General features: G+C 40.6%; 1 protein-coding gene across 2 annotated transcripts in view; it reads left to right on the top strand.

The window, feature by feature from the left end:
- ptch1 (patched 1) overlaps window positions 1-8,822 on the top strand; it is a 99,125-nt gene extending 90,303 nt beyond the window's left edge. For both annotated transcript variants that reach the window (XM_060838441.1, XM_060838434.1), the window contains exons 21-24: window positions 4,079-4,178; window positions 6,513-6,767; window positions 7,543-8,070; window positions 8,419-8,822. In XM_060838441.1, coding sequence (XP_060694424.1) covers window positions 4,079-4,178; window positions 6,513-6,767; window positions 7,543-8,070 — 883 coding nt within the window. In that variant the 3' untranslated portion in view covers window positions 8,419-8,822. The remainder of the gene's footprint in view (window positions 1-4,078; window positions 4,179-6,512; window positions 6,768-7,542; window positions 8,071-8,418) is intronic.
- The last annotated feature ends 11,111 nt before the right edge of the window (window positions 8,823-19,933 follow it).

Here is a 19,933-nt window from a genome sequence, read left to right as displayed (position 1 = left end):
GGGTATTTGCCGTCATGCCAAATTTCCTCAGCTGTCTGAGGAAGAAGAGACATTGGGCTTTTGTAACCAGTGCATCCACAAGCAGACACAATAGCAGCATTCAGGAAACACCTGGATGAATACATAAATAGGAAGGGAATAGAGGCGTATGGATCCTGTAAGTGAAGACCGTTTTAGTATGGAAGGGCTTGGAGCATCAAATCACCTGTTCCTGTGCTGTATTGTTCTTTGTTCTTCATTCTTGTTCTATATATTGTGACTTCAAGAACAGGTCAGAGATAAAGAATTCTGTGGTCAGTAATTTAGTTGCTGGTTTCCAAAATCCTGTCAGGAGCATGGTATAATGTGGAGGTGTTGGTGTTGGACTGGGATAGATAAAGTTAAAAGTCACACGAAAGCAGGTTTATTTGGAAGTACAAGCTTTTGGAGCGTTGCTCCTTTGTCAGGTAGCTAGTGGGGCAGGATCATAGGACACAGAATTAATAGTAAAAGATCAAAGTGTCATACAACTGATGCGATGTACTCTACTCATCCTGCCCTGTACCTGAGAACTCCACATGCAAATTTTTCTCAAAGGTCACTGATCAGTGATCAGGAATGAATTGCTTTTTCCATTTTATAACTCGTATAAGTTGTAGACGTTGTAATATACAAACTGCTATCTGACCTGGGTCAGTTAATTTGATATGCAATAAATGTTTGTGATGCCACTGATTCATTTTATAAACCCAGCACTGTCCACGAATTTCAAATGTTTTATGGTTAAAATATAATTCAATGCAAGTACCTGTTTCTCCACTTCCCTTCTGAATCATCTTCCTATCCAGAAGGTCCAATTGGCTCAGTTGCAGAACAGAGCTACGCAGACTAGGGAAAAACCATGAACATTGATGGGATGTTATTAAATGGTTAGTACTATATGAGGATAATGTGTGAATAAATTATCATTCACAATCAAGTATTTTGATAGTTTCTGGAAGTCTGCAACTCCCCATTTTACTAGTGAATTTTGTTTTAATCAAACTTCTGAAAGAACCAGCCTTTTAAGTGATGACTGAGAATCCACCTGAATGATGAACTAAAAAGATGTTTTAACATATTAATCAGTTATATTTTATCCAAATATCAAATTTGCTGTATTTAAAGATATATTTTTCAATCAATCTATTGAAAGATGTTATTACACACCTCTGGAGCAGGTGGGACTTGAACCAGAACTCCTGACTCACATTATACTCTCCTGACTTGGAGGTTGGACATTACCCTGGCACCATAAGAGACCTACGTTTGCTATTTTATTTGTTATTTATTTAAACATTAACCATCACCAGTAATCACCTGTGCAGCCAATTAGAAATTTACAAGCATTGTAGTCTATTACAGGCATTGAAAGCCACCAAAGTGAGGGAGAGATAGGGAGAGCGGGAAGGAACTAAATCAAAAAGGAGTTGGATGGAGAAATAAAGCACTGTATCCCTGACAGTGCCCACCTTTCTCTAAAGGCATCAAGAGCATTGATGGACACCGCAAGCTCCCTCTCCAAGGACATCCAAGCATGAACATAAATGCAGATAAGGGACAGACAGGCTGGATCTCTTCATAGTTGAAGAGTTTGGCGCTGGAAAAGACGGAGTCATTCCTGATGAAGGGCTTATGTCTGAAACATCAATTCTCCTTCTCAGATGCTGCCTGACCAACTGTGCTTTTCCAGTGCCATATTCTTCGACTCTGATCTCCAGCATCTGTAGTCCTCACTTTCTCCTGGACCCCTTCATTGCCAGCCTGGCCAGGCCCGGGAACAGACCCGAAAGGAAGTCCTCTGATCTGCCCACCACTACCCCCTCCCCCCATGCATTGGTCCCCAAAGGTCAGGAGCACAGGGTGAAGTTCAACCAAAATCGCAACAAAAGATTGTTCCAATAACTAAAAAGGGTGTGCAAATGTCCACAACCGATATGTACATGGTCCATGAAACCACAGAGCTGCAAAATAAACAGTTGGGCTGGGAGTTCGTGAGCCACTGTAATATGCAGTACATTTCTATTTGTAAGTACAAACTCATTTATACGTCACCTAATTTGAATTAACACTGAATCTATCTTGTTTTACTGTTAAAGGAAGCAAAGCCAAACCGCATTATGTATTCTTGGCTGAAAGCCCAATTGTCCATTACTCTGTTGAATTTCTGAGGTTCTGATTGATTGACAACACTAACTGTCTTGATCTCTGCTGTCAGTTTCACAATATGTATTACATCAGGTTAAAAGATTTTAAGTGCTTACAGTTTCAGGTATTGATATTTCAGGGACCTGAATAATTGACACCTTTGTTGCATTACAGTGAAAAAATGCTTATTTAACATAGCGGGACGTTATCAATGAAGGACGTGTTTTTAAGTTTTGTTTTATGTAGCCTACTGTCACTATCGTGTCCATTCCTTATATAATTCATCTCATGTATAGTGGGTAAATGAACATGCACCTGCCGTGGCCTGTCATGGGGGCAATGTGGGGCTATAGGGGTCAGGTGTGTGGCATGAATGGAGAGCACATTGAGCTGTGTTGAGGGCTGAAAGACTTCTGCTTTACTGTAACGAGGAATAAAGCCACACATCACCAAGTTGGACTTTTTCAATAGTTCACCTTTCTACTTGGCAGCCTTGTTTCTGCCTCCATACATATTTGCAAGTCAGCTGGCCTTACAGCAGCCAGCACACCACACAATGGAAATGTCATCCTTGCGCTCACTTTCTCCTGAGGCAAGCAGATCATATTGGCAATTTCCCAACTCCTGCTATCAGACTTGAGAATGAAATCCTAGTTAAAATACCTTTACATTTATACTGAATACAAACGACTCTTTAACATGTGCTTATATATGAAATAATATTTAATATAGATATAAATAATATATAAATATTGCTAGTTCATATTGGATAGTAGTGCATTGTCTGTATTTTTGAATATGAAAATAAGATGATGCTTGCTGCTCAAATTAATGTATATATAAAAAAGCATCATTGTACTTTTGAGCATAGTGAAGGTAACTGTGTGTTACACCATTGTACAATGAGATAATAGAATAATCCTTTATTTGTGCAAGTTAATTAAAAGCTTGCTCAAGGTTGTGGCCTTTGAAGTCATTACTCAAAAATGTGTCCATAAGTTTAGTCTGAGGCCCAGCTGTGTTGTGTACTGACGAGTCAGACCTTCTTTTAAACAGTTTAAAGCTTACCTTGGGATTCATGCAAACACCCGGTCATGGCCTTGAATGGTGGGAATGGACAACCACTTGGATGCTTTTACTTTTTCACAAATTCTGGCTTTTATGTTTGAAATGGTTGATGCAAAATAAGAGTATTCATAATGCTAAATTGTACCACAAAAGATTTAGTTTGCAGAGCAGTGATACTATTGTGTGAAGGGCTCTTATCAAACACAATGCTAGAATCTGCTATAGAACTGACAGCATTTTACAGCAGAATGTTGGTTCATGTTTTATAAAGGATTGCAGTTTGAGCTATTTAGTAAAAGTAAATCTCTGAAGACTGTAGGCAGAAAGTTTTGATTCATGTTGAGAGAGAAAGCCTACTTGATACACTTGAGATTTAATTAGTGATTCTGTTGTGAGATGCAGCAGCATTTCACAGTGGATTAACTGCCTGAGACGTTGCTTCTCCTGCCCCTAGACTAAATTGTTTAAATTCTGCACCCTTTACTTCATTTGTTTGCTTCTGCTAGGGTTAAGGTAATGGGGCCCCATTCATTGTGCATGTTCTATGGGCTTGTTCAGTCATTCAGATCACGTTCCATATTTTTCTGTATGCACAACAAACTATTCGTGAATAACTGTCCACATAAACATTTGTTCTTCAATAAAATTAACAAACTAACATACTGTTCTTTATTTAATCAACTATTGTGTGATGTAGCCTCACTGATGTAAAAGGCAAAAAATTGCTGAGGGATTCTCTTTGACTATGTATTTACACTAAGGTTTGAGTTGTAATTGACTTTTAAAATGCAATTAGCTTGGAGCTCCTTTAAATTAATTGCAATATTCTTTGCAACTATTACAGGTACTTTTTTGCAGTCCTGGCTATTTTAACTGTTCTGGGTGTTCTCAATGGATTGGTGCTACTTCCGGTCCTTCTTTCTTGCTTTGGACCATATCCTGAGGTATTTATTTCTTTATTTTCATGATGTTTCTACTATATTTGGACTTTGAGATGTCCTAACCGGAAAATAAGCGTTAGTTCAATAATTCTGTATTCTTAACAGAGCCAAGCTTTAAAATGAGCAGAATCTGAGAATGCACATGATATTTTTTTTATTCACTCGTGGAATGTGGGCATTGTTGACTGGTCAATATTTATTATCCATTTTTTTAGTTGCCCTTGACAAAGTGCTGGTGAACTGCTTTCTTGAATCTTGACATTCCACTTGCTATAGGTTGACCCATAATGCCCTTTGGGAGGGAATTTCAGGATTCTGACTGAGCAACGGTGAAGTATATTTCCAAGTCAGGATAATGAGTGGCTTGGAGGAGAATTGTAGGTGGTGTTCCCAAGTATCTGCTGTCCTGTCCTCCTAGATTGAAGTGATTGTGGGTTTGGAAGTTGTTGTCTCAGGATCTATGGTAAATTTCTGCAGTGTGTCTTGTAGATAGTAGCAGTAGTGTGTATTGAGTGTTGGTGGTGGAGGGAGTGGATGCTATGGATATGGTACTATTAAATGGGCTGTTTTATCCTGGATGGTATCCAGATTCTTAAGTGTTATTGGAGCTGCACCCAACCAGACAAGTGGGCAGTTTTCCGTTACACTCCTAACTTATGCCTTTATAGATGATGGACTGGCTTTTGGGAATTATTCACCGGTGTATTCCTAGTGTTGTCCTTTCTCTGATCTACACACCTTTAGTGCATAACACTGGAAGCACACGATTGGTGACTTCATAGTATAAACACATTACAAGAAAACAAAATAGGTGTAGTCAATGAATATATGATGGATTTGAAAAATCACAGAAAAGATTTCCCTTAAAATCCAAGCCATATTTTTCATGAAAAAAGTAAGAACTTCAGATTGATAAATTACAGAGTTCCTTCTTGATCCCATAGCTTTGCACAGCCAACAGAAAGTCAGCATTATTGATATGGCTAATGCTGGACAGATTGGAATGTCTGTATCCCTCACTGTATTATTTAAGGTACAAAGGAACAGGGAAGATTACAGGTGACTGTGTTGTTGAAGAATGGACCTTGGTGTGACAGGTGCTTGCGCAAGTCCACAACCAGGTGAACCCAAAGTAATCAGGGGTCAGCAGTAGCTCAGACTATTGAGGAAGTAAGAAAATAAAAACCTAACAAGAACACTTGAGGTTAGCTATTCTTAGTGTAAAAGACTTCAGAGGGATGCAAGCACATGCATATTTCATCTTGGATTAGTTACTACAATTGGTTTCATCATATCAAAATTCCTTGCGGTTTGTTTCTCTCATTGATATCATTCCCAGGGTCACCCAGGGTGGACCGAGGGACCAGGGCAAGACCTGAAATCTCTTTCACATTCCCCTTGTGACTGCATACTTTTAATTCTAAGGAAGAAGAGCTTATAGATTTATTTGTCTCTACGGTTTAGCCATCACTGCAGCTGGTCTGCTAATCCCTCTCCCTTTTTTGTCTTAACCATCCCCAAGCTGCTCGCTCTGATTCCTCATTACTTTGTATGTTCTTCCATCCCTCCCCAGAGTGTTTTATCTTTCACAAGCTGTGGGCATCACTGGCAAGGCCAGCATTTGTTGCCTGAAGGCCATTTAAGAGTCTTCCACATTGTTATGTGGACTGCAGCCAAAACTTTTAATCAACTTAGTTAGGCATGTTATGATATACTCTGAAATAAGGAGGCATTGAGCCTATTCCTCCTGTCTCAGAGGTAGAGATAGAGACACTACCACTCTGCCACAAGAGTCCAACTTTTCCCTCTCCATAATAATTTCTTCTGCGACACTCACTCAAGGATTCCATGATCCATCCCTGCTGTTTTCCTGCTTAATCACCTACCATTATCATTCAACAACGTTGACTTCTCCCCTTTCTCTAAAGGCATCCCTCTCACTATTAAATCTGCTGTCATCACTCCCACCCTTGTTTCACCTAACTTTTGCTACATCTCTAAGCTGCATTTCCTGTCTGTGAAAGTGCTTGAGCAGGTTTTTACTTCATTTTGTTTCTCATCTCTTATATAACTCCCTTTATGACTCCCTCCTGCCCAGATTTCAATCACCCCATAGCTTTAAAAGATATTCCATAGTTCTATGAACATGGCACATATGCTATTCGTGTCTAGTTTTATGTCTGGTCAGAGTTGTTGTGCTACAGAAAGCTATGCTAATGAATGAGCTCTCATCAGACTCCCTCTGCACTCTGTGAAAAAGAATTATGCCACTCAGATGTTTCAAATGACTGGATCTGACTACAAAAGTGAGACTAATTACTCTTTACACATTCATAGGTTTCACCTCTAGATGGAAGAACCCGGTTACCTACTCCACCACTAGAGCCACCAGTTCGAGTTGTGAGGTTTGCTGTCCACCCTGAGCAAGGAAATAATGGCTCTGACACCTCAGATTCTGAATACAGCTCACAGACTACAGTTTCTGGAATCAGTGAAGAACTTCATCATTATGAATCCAATCCCAGCTCAACTGCACCAGCCCATCAGATCATGGTGGAAGCAACTGAGAATCCTGTCTTCCCCAGATCTACAGTAAGTGAAGCCAGTTCTTTTTTTTTCAAAAGCAAAGCTCCTTTCCAACATTTAAAGCTTCAACACTTTTTGTTTAGCTATCGATGCTTTAATTTAATTCAAAATGACACACCAACAACAAAATATCTTTTATTTCTTTAAAGGCAATGCTTGTAATGTTTGACATATGACCTTTATTTGACACTTGTATTGTTAATTTATGTGGATATATTACAGGGAAAAATTGTAATAATTCCAAAGCATATATAATTTCCAACATTTTAAGCAATAATTGCACGTTAATAATGCTTTCTATTGATCAACTATTGCATACATTCCCTTCAAACTCCTCCTCCTAAAAGAAGTTGGACAAGATGTAGCAAGTACATTTAAAATTGATGTCTGTCCACTGATTGATGTGGGTGCTGGACATATGTTTTGCTTGAGGCAATTGCATGATTCCAGAAATCAAATTCCATAGTGGCCAAGGACAACTTCCATGATGATAGAAATTTTTAACATAACAATAGTGAATCTTTGGGAACATTAAAGGGCCTTTTCCTTTTTTGCTATTCACAACCAAGCTTTCTCACTCTAAACTTTCAGCTGTGTTAATGGTTTTCCCAGATCACTTATTCCAATAAGTACTTTTCAGGGTGAACACTTTCTGCAGGACTTTTGCCCGTCCTGAGTCAGTTACCAATTAAAGTATTTTTAATTAAGTTGTAAATTATCACTACAGTGTAATAATGAATAAATTGATATGACAAGTACTAATAGTTAATTTTGTTTACAGGTTATTCAGCCAGATTGCAGATTACATCAACCAAGATCACCGCCATCTTCTCATCAAGATGTTAAACATCAACAATCCTGGAGGAATTGTAGGGGCCACAGTTTGGAGGCTAGAGAAGGGTTTCGACCGCCTCCTTACAAACCACGCACGGATGCTTTTGAAACTGCTCATGAAGGGCATTCCAGACTTGGTAATCGGGATCATCCAACTCATAGATCCCGTTCTCATAAGACTAGGAACCCAACGTTTACTGCCACTGGTGCTGCGGCACCTACATACTGCCAGCCTATCACTACTGTAACCGCCACAGCCTCAGTTACTGTTGCTGTGCATCCTCCCATACCCAACCAAAATGTATTTGGAGGGCACCCACATTGTGAAGGGTACAGTGGAACTGATGAAGGAGCATTTGTTGATCCTCATGTGCCTTTTAATGCACGTTATGAAAGAAGGAACTCAAAGCTGGAAGTTTTAGAGTTGCAGGACGTTGAATGTGAAACACAGAGAAATGGGAACAAAACACATTAGGTATGTTTCCTAAGGAAATTCAGTGAGAGATGTCTTTCTGTATAAAATACAATGAATCATACACACCCATGTCAAATTCCTTCAATTAAGCAGAAGAGAAAAAAACTTAACAATGTTTATTTTAAATGGCAGAAAATTACTTCCTGATATAACTCTGTTACGTTTGTTTTAATTCATTATAGATGGATTTATAAAGATGACAAGTATGGAAATTATAATTAATGTGTTTTTGTAATATGGAAATAACCTCCCTATCCTTATACAAATGCTGTTTTTAAAACATGAAGAGAGTTATTTAAATCTTTCTCAATATCCATTTCTAATGGTATGTATTTGACCCTTTTCTAGTATGGAATTTATGATGCACAGATGGCCAAAGATTGGAAACTCTTCATTTGCATTGTCTGATCCTTGAAGCTCCAAGGCTATAAACACAATACTGAACTAGGAAAACAGTTTACAGCAACTGTTAATCAATTATAATATTTGTTAAATATTTCTTCTCTAAAATATTTAAAGGATGTACACATATGTATTATACAAATGTACAATGTAAAGTAGTATAATTTTGGGAGCTGAAAAACTCCTGTGAATGGATTGGGAACAATGTTGTATGATCTATATGTTATGTACATTGATCTGTGTATCTGTGCCACATTTACGCTTAATCTAGTCATAAATGTCAGCATTTGTTGCTGCTGCTTAAGATATGTATAATTTACTTGTATAATTATTCTATGCAAATATTGCTCATGTGATAGTTTTTTTTGTAAAGATACACATCTTGTTAAAATATTTTAATTTTGCATATCACAACCCTGTGGTAGTATAAAATGTTACTGTTAACTTTCAAGCACGCTATGCGTGATTCTTAAAATGATCAGATATGAAGAAAAGCACGTTAATCTTTATGGCCTTGTTAGCTTTAGTTGACTCTCAGTGTATTTTACAGGTCTGTATTGTTTTAATTTAACCCTTAGTGTGTGTATATTTATTGATCCCCTCCAGATTCTTTGAATGATAAACTGTATCAGAATTTCTAACTGTCAGACTAACACAGAGACAGTTTTTTTTTTATATTTTTCTTTATTTATTTTCAGTTTTAAATAGAATTCATTTTTGAAAATGACCCACCATTAAGCCTGGACACTGTTCTCTTTAGTATAGTTTTTAATATTTGTAAAGATATGCATTCAGCATTGAAAGCTTGTGATGGGGAGGCATAAATTCATTTCAACCTTATGTGTAAATATTTAGGGGAGAAAATGTCTCCTTAACTCTGATTTTATGTTAATGTTAAACTCACCTTCTACTACTGCTACTACACATGTTTGGCATCACTGAAATCAAATCAGGTGGACGTGCAAGTTATGAATCTTCAAGAGGAATCTTAAGTGTGCGGTTTTTACATACATAAGACGTATTTTTAAAAAAAGTATAGTTACTGATGTGATGTAGAAAGATTATATTTCTAAAGTACGCCATTAGCTATAAGGCAGTTCAGGGCATCCTGAGAAAATGAAAGGTACACATAAGTTCTTACTTTCCATTCAGTGTTCAAAAACCCAAATTGTAATTGAACCACATTATTCTGTTAATGACTCTTCAGGGGCCTTAGCTAGCTTTTGCTTTTACATTGACAGTGAATGGGTTCAATATTAATGGACTGAAGTTGTTATTGGTAATACTTGTAACAAACCAGTATTCACATGAAATTCATCTGTGCATTATAATGAATTTGTTAACTCATCCAAAATAAATGCGTTATCAATTGCATTAAGATCACACACAGGATTTCCATGCAAATACAATAAATTGTGGATATTTGTGTAATTTTTAAATGTTTCTTTGCATGTTCACTATTGAAGCATTATGATCAGATTTTTCACTTTTGACCAATTATGTCAAAAGGGTGATATCTGATCTGCTGCCCAGTTCGCACCATTCCTAGAAAAGAAAGTCAGGAGAGGAGTCCAATAAGTGATAGGTCTGAGATCATCTATTTCACACTATTGCCAAAATGAATCTTGTGAATAATTTTGTTATTTTGTCAATTTGTTTTGCTATTTTAGTTACAGATGATGCCAAACTGTGTCATGTAGCAAGTGGATTTAATTGTGTTTTCTACTTTAATCTTTAAAATAAGCTACTGCCGTTAGCACACTAAGGGTTAACCCTAATTGTGAGCTTTCTTTTACATAAAAAAAGTCGACTTACTGTTATAGAAATGTGTGTGACATTCACCAAGAGTTCAGTGTGGCACTTGTGGTGGATTGACCCAAGATCATCCAGGATCCACAACAAAAACTATATGGTGTTAATTGGAACTAACTTCAGCCACCCTGGTGTGTATTAGATTGTGTTAACAGTTCAGAGTGGCTTCCCACTGCTACTGCCTTAGCATCTGTCATTTCTCACTAGTATTTTCTCCCTCGTTTACCAGCACAGATTCTATCAAATGCATATATAGGTATGTGTACCTTCTCCCCTCCCCGACTGTCTGCTGCTTCTGCACAATGTAGACATTTTCTCCTGTAGTCACATTGGCAAAGGGAGAACCTCTCAGTGGCTGGCAACTATGTTTTTAAGGAAAAATGTATTTTTTGTGATATTTATATTTTTGTATCATAAGAATGTTTTCTTACAGTATTTGAATGCCAGTTTATAACAAAATGCAGGGATTTTTTTTCTTCTATTACAGCTATGTTTATTTTGTAATGGATTTTAATCTGTATAAAGTGCTTACTAATGTTAATAACTAAATAGGAAAGATATATAACAGTTTCATTAAGAATTCGTAGAGTTTAGTATGAGGATGCAAAAGTAAAAATATTCAAACTGGGTCTCATCACCTACCTATTTTGGTAGAGATGGGTTTGTGTCATTTCAGTTACAAAGATAAATGTATGCCATATAATTTATTTATATGAAAATTTATTTTTGTAGTGTATATAGTAGTCATCAAGTCTTTTGACAGAAGTATATTTTTAAAGAGTTTATATGTAATGATACCATTATGTTGGATCATAACTGAGACAGTTACAATGCACACTTCCATTGTAATGTACACTTGGAGAAGATGTTTTAGTGTTAAAATGAAAGCAACTATTCTAAATGTTACAAAATTTGTTTCCAATTTCCATGGAATACGTGCCTTTTGTGTTTTACCATTTGCATCATGGGACATGGAAATTGTGGCAAGCTGTCTAAATATTAATGTTCAAACACTGATAGAAATCTAACAAATAAAAATAATATAACTTAACTGTGATATGGTTTCCTGATTATTTTACAAAATTGTTTTGAAATTATGTTCACAAAAATCCCAAACTATCTGGTATATTTGTGTCTAGAAGAATGAATCAAAATCAGAAACTAGTTACACCAGTGAACCTTTCTGTGGAGTTTCTATAGAGTTGGAGACAGACAAATTGCTGCAATGTTGCCTTGCAAATGGACAACATAAATAGAGGTGAGACTACAAAATGGCAACCGGCAGAATTCCTGCTAGTCTCACCTGTCATCGTCCCAGATCTCCAAGACCTCCTTGGTTATGTGAGACCAAAAGGATGTTCCAGTCTAATGTCCTTTCAGGAAGGAAACTGCTGTCCTCTCGTGGTCTGGCCTAACTGTTACAAACTTGGAACAGCTCACAGACCAGTCAAGCAATACTCTATTCATGGCACCATATAGCATCCCAGACAAGATCATCACCATTTCTGGGAATGCGTTGCCCAACAGCAGGGCATACAAGTAGTGGTGGTGGCACAGTGATATACAGATAGGAGGGAGGGAGTTGCCCGAGGAGTCCTCAACAATGACTCCAAACCCCATGATGTCTCATATCATCTAGTCCAAACATGGGCAAGAATACCATCTGCTGATTACCAAGTAGCACTCCTCCCCACCAGCTCATGAATCAGTGTCCTCCACCATCAATACTTGGTGGCAGCAGAGTGTAACACTTACAAGATGTGCTCCAGCTAGTGTCATTCATATCCCTTCGTGAATTTGAAAAAAGATTGGTTTTATTCTCTGAAACACAGAGTGAAAAAAGAAGTCTAGCACTAGGAATCACCCTTCTTGGAAAGGATTCTCTTCCAGTGCTTGGTGCTACCTACAGCCAAAACAGCTGGCTCTGAATGCAAACATTTAGCCACTTCCACATTTGTCTTAGCTTTGCCCCATTTAGCAAACGCTATATCTGCACTGATGCTATCCTTGGTGCCCACTCACAACATGCAACTTCAACACCACAGTCGGCAAAAGTGCAGACCTTTGGGACAATGTAATCAGGAAAGTGGGAGTCAGGAAGCAAAGCTCCAATGATACCTTTCTCCTGACCAAATGCTGCAAACACAACTTCCTCATCACCAACATACTATTCTGCCAAAGGATAAATACAAGACAATATGGCAGCACCCGCACTCAGAACACTGGCATCTCCTTGACTACGTTATCATCAGAGTTGAGGGATCGGAAAGATGTTAAAATCACCTGCGCCATGTCAGAAGCCGACAACTGCTGGACAGACCATCACCTGATCCAAGCCAGAATCAACATAAATCTAGCCTCACCACAGTGGAGACAACAGAAGCAGTGCCACAAACAGTTCAACATTGAGACACTTGAAGACCCAGAAAAAATAGTCTCATACAAACAACCCCTGACCACAAACCTAGCAAGCCTTCTTGACACCAAGCTGTAGGAACCCAACATCGTCTGGTACATCCTTAAGATTGCTATCATAAATGCAAGCACAAACTCAATCAGCCAGGAAACACCAAGACTGGTTTCATGAGACCTGATTGGGAATTGTTAAGTTAAAAGTACGTGGCATTTCTGTGTATAACAACAAAAGCACAGAAGAGAAAAGGTATTCCAACAGGCAACAGAAGGCCGAGGTCCAACAACAAACCCACAACATAAACAACAGAGTGGGTGACAACGGGCGGCACAGTGGCTCAGTAGTTAGCACTGTAGCCTCACAGGACCAGGGACCCAGGTTCGATTCCAGTCTTGGCAACTGTTTTTGCGGAGTTTGCACATTCTTCCCGTGTCTGCGAGGGTTTCCACCGGGTGCTCTGGTTTCCTCCCACAGTCCAAAAATGTGCAGGTTAGGTGAATTGGCCATGCTAAATTGCCCGTAGTGTTATGTGCATTAGTCAGAGGGAAATGGGTCTGGGTGGGTTACTCTTTAGAGGTTCAGTGTGGACTTGGGCCAAAGGGCTGTTTCCACACTGTAGGCAATCTAAAAGCATTGGAGGCCCAACGAATGGCCAACAACCATGATATGCAGAATTTCTTCTATGCTGTCTAAGCCACTTACAGACCAAACACCCACTGCTGGCCAAGGATGGAGTGACTCTTATCACAGAGAAAGAAGCCATCGAACAATGCTGGGGCGAAACTTCGGAGACCTCAACTAGGCCTTTGTCATCGATCCAAGTGTCCTTGACTGCATCCTATGGCATGCTACACACCATAAGCTCAGCAACACCTCAGCCCTGCATAAAGTAGAGAAGGTCGTCTGCCAGCTTAAGAACAGCAAAGCTGCTGGAGCAGAGGGTATCCCCGCTGAGGCCCTGAAGTGCAGAGGCAAAGACCTCCTGCGGCAGCTCTTGTCTGTCTTGTCAGGAAGTAGGACAGTGTCCCAGGAGAGCTCCAAGATGCTACTGTCGTGAGCATTTCCAAATAAAGGGAACAAGTCCGACTGTGGTAACTACAAGGGAATCTCCCTGCTGTCGATGGTTGGAAAACTCATCGTGAAAGTCCTCCTCAACCATCTGCTCCCTGTTACTGAGGAACCCCTCCCAGAATTGCAATGTGGACCTCTGAGATGCACAACGGACATGATTTTCACTATGCCACAGCTGCAGAAGAAATGCAAAGAACCTATCTGCATAACATGGCCTTCTTCGATCTTACAAAGACCCTTGACACCATCAACTGGGAAGCATTATGGAGTGGCCTTTTCCTTTTGGTCACACCATAAAGCTTGTCACCATCCTTCACCTTGCTCCATGACGACATGGAAGTCATGGTAATGACAAATGGCTCCACCACTGACCCATTCCCCATTTGGACCGGTATGAAGCAGTCATCGACCCAACTCTGTTCTCGATCTATCTTGCTGCAATGCTTCACCTCACAGTCAGCAAGCTCCCTGCTACAGTGCAGCTAACTTACAAAACCTGCAGGAAATTATTCAACATCTACCAACATCAAGCCAAAATCAATGGCCCCAAGCAGTGTCATTGAGTTACAGTAAGCAAATGACACTCAGAGTCATAGAGATGTACAGTACAGAAACAGACCCTTTGATCTAACTCATCCATGCCAACAAAATATGCCAACTTAACCTCGTCCCACTTGCCAACACACAGCCCATATCCCTCCAAATTCTTCATATACACATCCAGATGCCATTTAAATGTTACAATTGTACCAGCCTCCACCACTTCCTCTGGCAGCTCGATCCACATACGTACCACCCTCTGCATGAAAATCTTGCCCCGTAGGTCTCTTTTATATCTTTGGACTCTCACCCAAAACCTATGCCCTCTAGTTCTGGATTCCCCATCCCAGGGAAAAGACTTTGTCTATTTATCCAATCCGTGCCCCTTATGATTTTATAAACCTCTATACTGTCACCCGTCAGCCACCGACGCTCCAGGGAAAACAACATCAACCTATTCAGCCTCTCCCTATAGCTCAAATCCTTCAACCCTGGCAACATCCTCGTAAATCCTTTCTGAATCCTTTCTAGTTTCACAATATCCATCCGATAGGAAGGAGTCCACAAATGCACGCAATATTCCAAAAGTGGCCTAACCAATGTCCTGTACAGCCGCAACATGATCTCCCAACTCCTGTACTCAATACTCTGACCAATAAAGGAAAGCACACCAAAGATATTCTTCACTATCCAATCTACCTGCGACTCCACTTTCAAGGAGCTATGAACCTGCACTCCAAGGTCTCTTTGTTCAGCAACAAAGGACTTTACCATTACGTGTATAAGTCCTGCTAAGATTTGCTTTCCCAAAATGTAACAACTCGTATTTATCTAAATTAAACTCCATCTGCCACTCCTCAGCCAATTGGCCCATCTGATCAAGATCCCATTGTAATCTGAGGTAACCTTCTTCACTGTCCACTACACCTCCAATTTTGGTGTCATCTGCATATCTTATGTCCACATCCAAATCATTTATATAAACGACAAAATGTAGTGGACCTAGCACTGATCCTTGTGGCACTCCACCAGTCACAGGCCTCCAGTCTGAAAAACCCTCTACCACCACCCTCTGTCTTTTATCTTCAAGCCAGTTCTGTATCCAAATGGCTAGTTCTCCCTGTATTCCATGCGATCTCACCTAGCTAACCAGTCTCCCATAGGGAACCTTGTCAAACACCTTACTGAAGTCCATGTAGATAATGTCCATTGCTCTGCAATCATCAATCCTCTTTGTTACTTCTTCAAAAACTCAATCAAGTTTGTGAGACATGATTTCCCAAACACAAAGTTATGTTGATTATCGCTAATCAGTCCTTGCCTTTCCAAATCCATGTAAACCCTGTCCCTCCGAATTCCCTCCAACAACTTGCCCACCGCTGATGTCAGGCTCACCACTCTATAGTTCCCTGACTTTTCCTTAACACCTTTCATAAATAGTCCCACGTTAGCCAACCTCCAGTCTTCTAGCACCTCACCTGTGACTATCGATGATATAAATATCTCAGCAAGGTGCCCAGCAATCACTTCCCTAGCTTCCCACAGACTTCTAGTGTACACCAGATCAGATCCTGGGGATTGGGGTATACCTACTAGGGAAGGTGCAAAACCTGACCTACTCTTGGGAAATAAGGCAGGGCAGGTGACTGAGGTATCAGTGGGGGAACACTTTGGGGCCAGCGACCGTAATTCTATTAGTTTTAAAATAGTGATGGAAAAGGATAGACCAGATCTAAAAGTTGAAGTTCTTAATTGGAGAAAGGCTAATTGTGATGGTATTAGGCAAAAACTTTCAAAAGCTCATTGGGGGCAGATGTTCAGAGGTAAAAGGTTGGTTGGAAAATGGGAAGCCTTCCGAAATGAGATCATGTAAGTCCAGGGACAGTATATTCCTGTTAAGATGAAAGGAAAGGCTGGTAGGTGTAGGGAATGCTGGATGACTAGAAAAATTGAGGGTTTGGTTAAGAAAAAGAAGGAAACATATCTCAGGTATAGACAGGAGAGATCAAGTGAATCCGTAGAAAAGGATAAAGGCAATAGGAGCATACTTAAGAGGGAAATCAGGAGGGCAAAAATGGGACATGAGATAGCTTTGGCAAATAGGGTTAAGAAGAATCCAAAGGGTTTTTACAAATACATTAATTAAGAATGGGTAACTAGGGAGAGAATAGGGCCCCTCAAAAATCAACATGACAGCCTTGTGTGGAGCCGCAGGAGATAGGGGAGATAGTATATGAGTATTTTGCATCAGTGTTCACTGTGGAGAAGGACATGGAAGATATAGACTGTAGGGAAATAGATGGTGACATCTTGAAAAATGTCCATATTACAGAGGAGGAAGTGTTGGATGTCTTGAAATGCATAAAGGTGGATAAATCCCCAGGCTCCAGGCCATCGACAGCTTGCTTACCGAGGCATATTACAGCATGGGTCTCACCTTGCAAGATGAAGGTGCTCCACCAACTTGACCTGGCATTGTAGAGAAACCCCCAACCATCAAGCTCCAAAAGTGTCCTGTCAGCCAAAGCAGCTATTAATGAAGAGATCCAACACTGCCACCACTGCGCCAATGCAACCTTTGGTTGCCTGAGGAAAAGGGTATTCAAGAACAACAATATCAGATCCAAAACCAAGATCATAAGCTGTGGTGATTCCCACACTCCTATTTGGCTTTGAGGTGTAGACAGCAGATACCTTAAGGCACTGGAGCAGCCACAACGTTACCTGTGCAAGACCCTGCAAATCCGCTGGGATGAAAGATGCACTCACACCAGTGTCCTCGACCAGGCCACCATCCCCAGTGTCAAGGCACTGTCTACTCTTCATTGGCCACGATGGGCTAGACATATCTTCCACATGACTAATACGAGACTCCCTAAGCAGGTGCTCTACTTCTAGCTTCCAAACTGCAGGTGAGCCCCAGGTAGACCGAGGAAATGCTTCAGTGATACCCTCAAGATCTCATTTGCAAAGTGCTGCATTCCCATGGACACCTGGGACTCACTGGCCCAAGACTGTCCAAAGTAGAGAAGGGGCATTGGGAAGATATTGAGCACATTAAAATTTGCCATCAGGAAAAAGTGGAAGTCAGGCAAAAACAGTGATCGGAGCACGCAGTTGCATCAATGCCACACCCAGGCCTTCCCACGATCACCACCTGCCCCAAGTGTAACAGAGCCAGCAGTAGCTGCATCAGTCTGTACAGTCACCTATGGACTCACCCTGGGAGTGGAAGAGAGTCATCCTCAACTGTGAGGGACCAGCAATGAATGAATGAATGCAACTTCCTTAACCTCAAGAAATCTGATGGGGTCAGTTACTTTCAGGCACTTCAGAAGTTTCACTTTAGACATAATGTGATATATTAAAACCACAGAAGCATGGAAATGATGCAGGACAGAAGCGGACTGTTTGGCCCATCCTGTCCATGTCTACCCAAAGATATCCAGACACTCTTCCCAATCCCAATTTCCTGCTCAAAACCCACATCCCTGCAGCTTACAGCACTTAAGGTGCACTTTTATAAACAGTTTTGAGTGTCTGTTACTAAGCCAACTTTGGATCCAATTCGACACATTACCCTGTATTCCATGGGCTTTTACTGTTTTGACCAGTCTGCAATGTTGGACCTTGTTAAATGCCTGACTAAAATCCATAAACTCATGCAGCAAGGCAGCGAATTCCAGATACCCATCACCCTCTGCATAAATAGATTTTCAATAGACAATAGACAATAGGTGCTGGAGTAAGCCATTCAGCTCTTCGAGCCCGCACCGCCATTCAATATGATCATGGCTGATCATTCCTAATTAGTATCCTCTTCCTGCCTTATCTCCATAACCCTTGATTCCACTATCTTTGAGAGCTCTATCCAACTCTTTCTTAAATGAATCCAGAGACTGGGCCTCCACTGCCCCCTGGGGCAGAGCATTCCACACAGCCACCACTCTCTGGGTGAAGAAGTTTCTCCTCATCTCTGCCCTAAATGGTCTACCCTGTATTTTAAGCTGTGACCTCTGGTTCGGCACTCACCCATCAGCGGAAACAAGTTTCCTGATGCCAGAGTGTCCAATCCTTTCATAATCTTATATGTCTCAATCAGATCCCCTCTCAGTCTTCTAAACTCAAGGGTATACAAGACCAGTCACTTCAGTCTTTCAGTGTAAGGTAATCCCACCATTCCAGGAATTGACCTCGTGAACCTACGTTGCACTCCCTCAATAGCCACAATGTCTTTCCTCAAATTTGGAGACCAGAACTGCAAACAGTACTCCAAGTGTGGTCTCACCAGGGCCCTGTACAGCTGCAGAAGCACCTCTTTGCTTCTATATTCAATTCCTCTTGTTATGAAGGCCAGCATGCTATTAGCTTCTTCACTACCTGCTGTACCTGCATGCTTGCCTTCATTGACTGGTGTACAAGAACATCCAGATCTCTTTGTACTGCCCCTTTAACTAAATTGATTCCATTGAGGTAGTAATCTGCCTTCCTGTTCTTGCCACCAAAGTGGATAACCATACATTTATCCACATTAAACTGCATCTGCTATGCATCTGCCCACTCACCTAACTTGTCCACGTCACCCTGTAATCTCCTAACATCCTTATCACATTTCACCCTGCCACCCAGCTTTGTATCATCAGCAAATTTGTTAATGTTATTGCTGATACCATCTTCTATATCATTAACATATATTGTAAAAAGCTGCTGTCCCAGCATGGATCCCTGCGGTACCCCACTGGTCCCTGCCTGCCATTCCGAAATGGAGCCGTTTATCACTACCCCTTGTTTCCTATCAGCCAACCAATTTTCAATCCAATCTAGTACTTTGCCCCAATACCATGCGCCCTAATTCTACTCACTAACCTCCTGTGTGGAACTTTATCAAAAGCTTTCTGAAAGTCCAGGTACACTACATCTACTGGATTTCCCTCATCCATCTTCAGAGTTACATCCTCAAAAAATTCAAGAAGATTAGTCAAGCATGATTCCCCCTTCATAAATCCATGCTGACTCTGTCCTATCCTGTTACTACTATCCAGATGTGCCGTAATCTCATCCTTTATAACAGACTCCAGCATCTTTCCCACCACTGAGGTCAGACTAACTGGTCTATAATTTCCTGCTTTCTCTCTCCCACCTTTCTTAAAATGTTGTATAACATTAGCCACCCTCCAATCCTCAGGAACCGACCCCGAATCTATCGAACTCTGGAAAATAATCACCAACGCATCCACGATTTCCTGAGCCACCTCCTTCAGTACCCTGGGATGTAGACCATCAGGCCCCGGAGACTTATCAACCTCATGCCCCATCGTTTTGCCACTTAGCTTGAATCTATAACCCCTGGATTTTGAACTCTTTTCCATGGGAAACAGTGTCCTCCTGACTGCGCTATCTGTACTCCTCACAATTCCGTAAGCCTTAATCAAGTCACCCTCTCAGCCTACTCTATTCCAAGGAAAACAACCCCAATCACTCCAATCTCTCCTTGTAGCTACAATTCTCCAGCCCTGGCATTGTAATAAATTTCCTCTGCACTCTCTCCAGAGCAAATCTGTCCTTCCTGTAATGTGATGACCAGAATTGCACATAATATTCCAGTTATGGCTTCACCAGTACATA

Source organism: Hemiscyllium ocellatum, chromosome 2 (assembly GCF_020745735.1).
Source record: "Hemiscyllium ocellatum isolate sHemOce1 chromosome 2, sHemOce1.pat.X.cur, whole genome shotgun sequence".
Classification (NCBI taxonomy): Eukaryota; Metazoa; Chordata; class Chondrichthyes; order Orectolobiformes; family Hemiscylliidae; genus Hemiscyllium; species Hemiscyllium ocellatum.
Note: the sequence above shows the minus strand (reverse complement) of the source record. Positions and strands in the feature narration are given on the sequence as shown.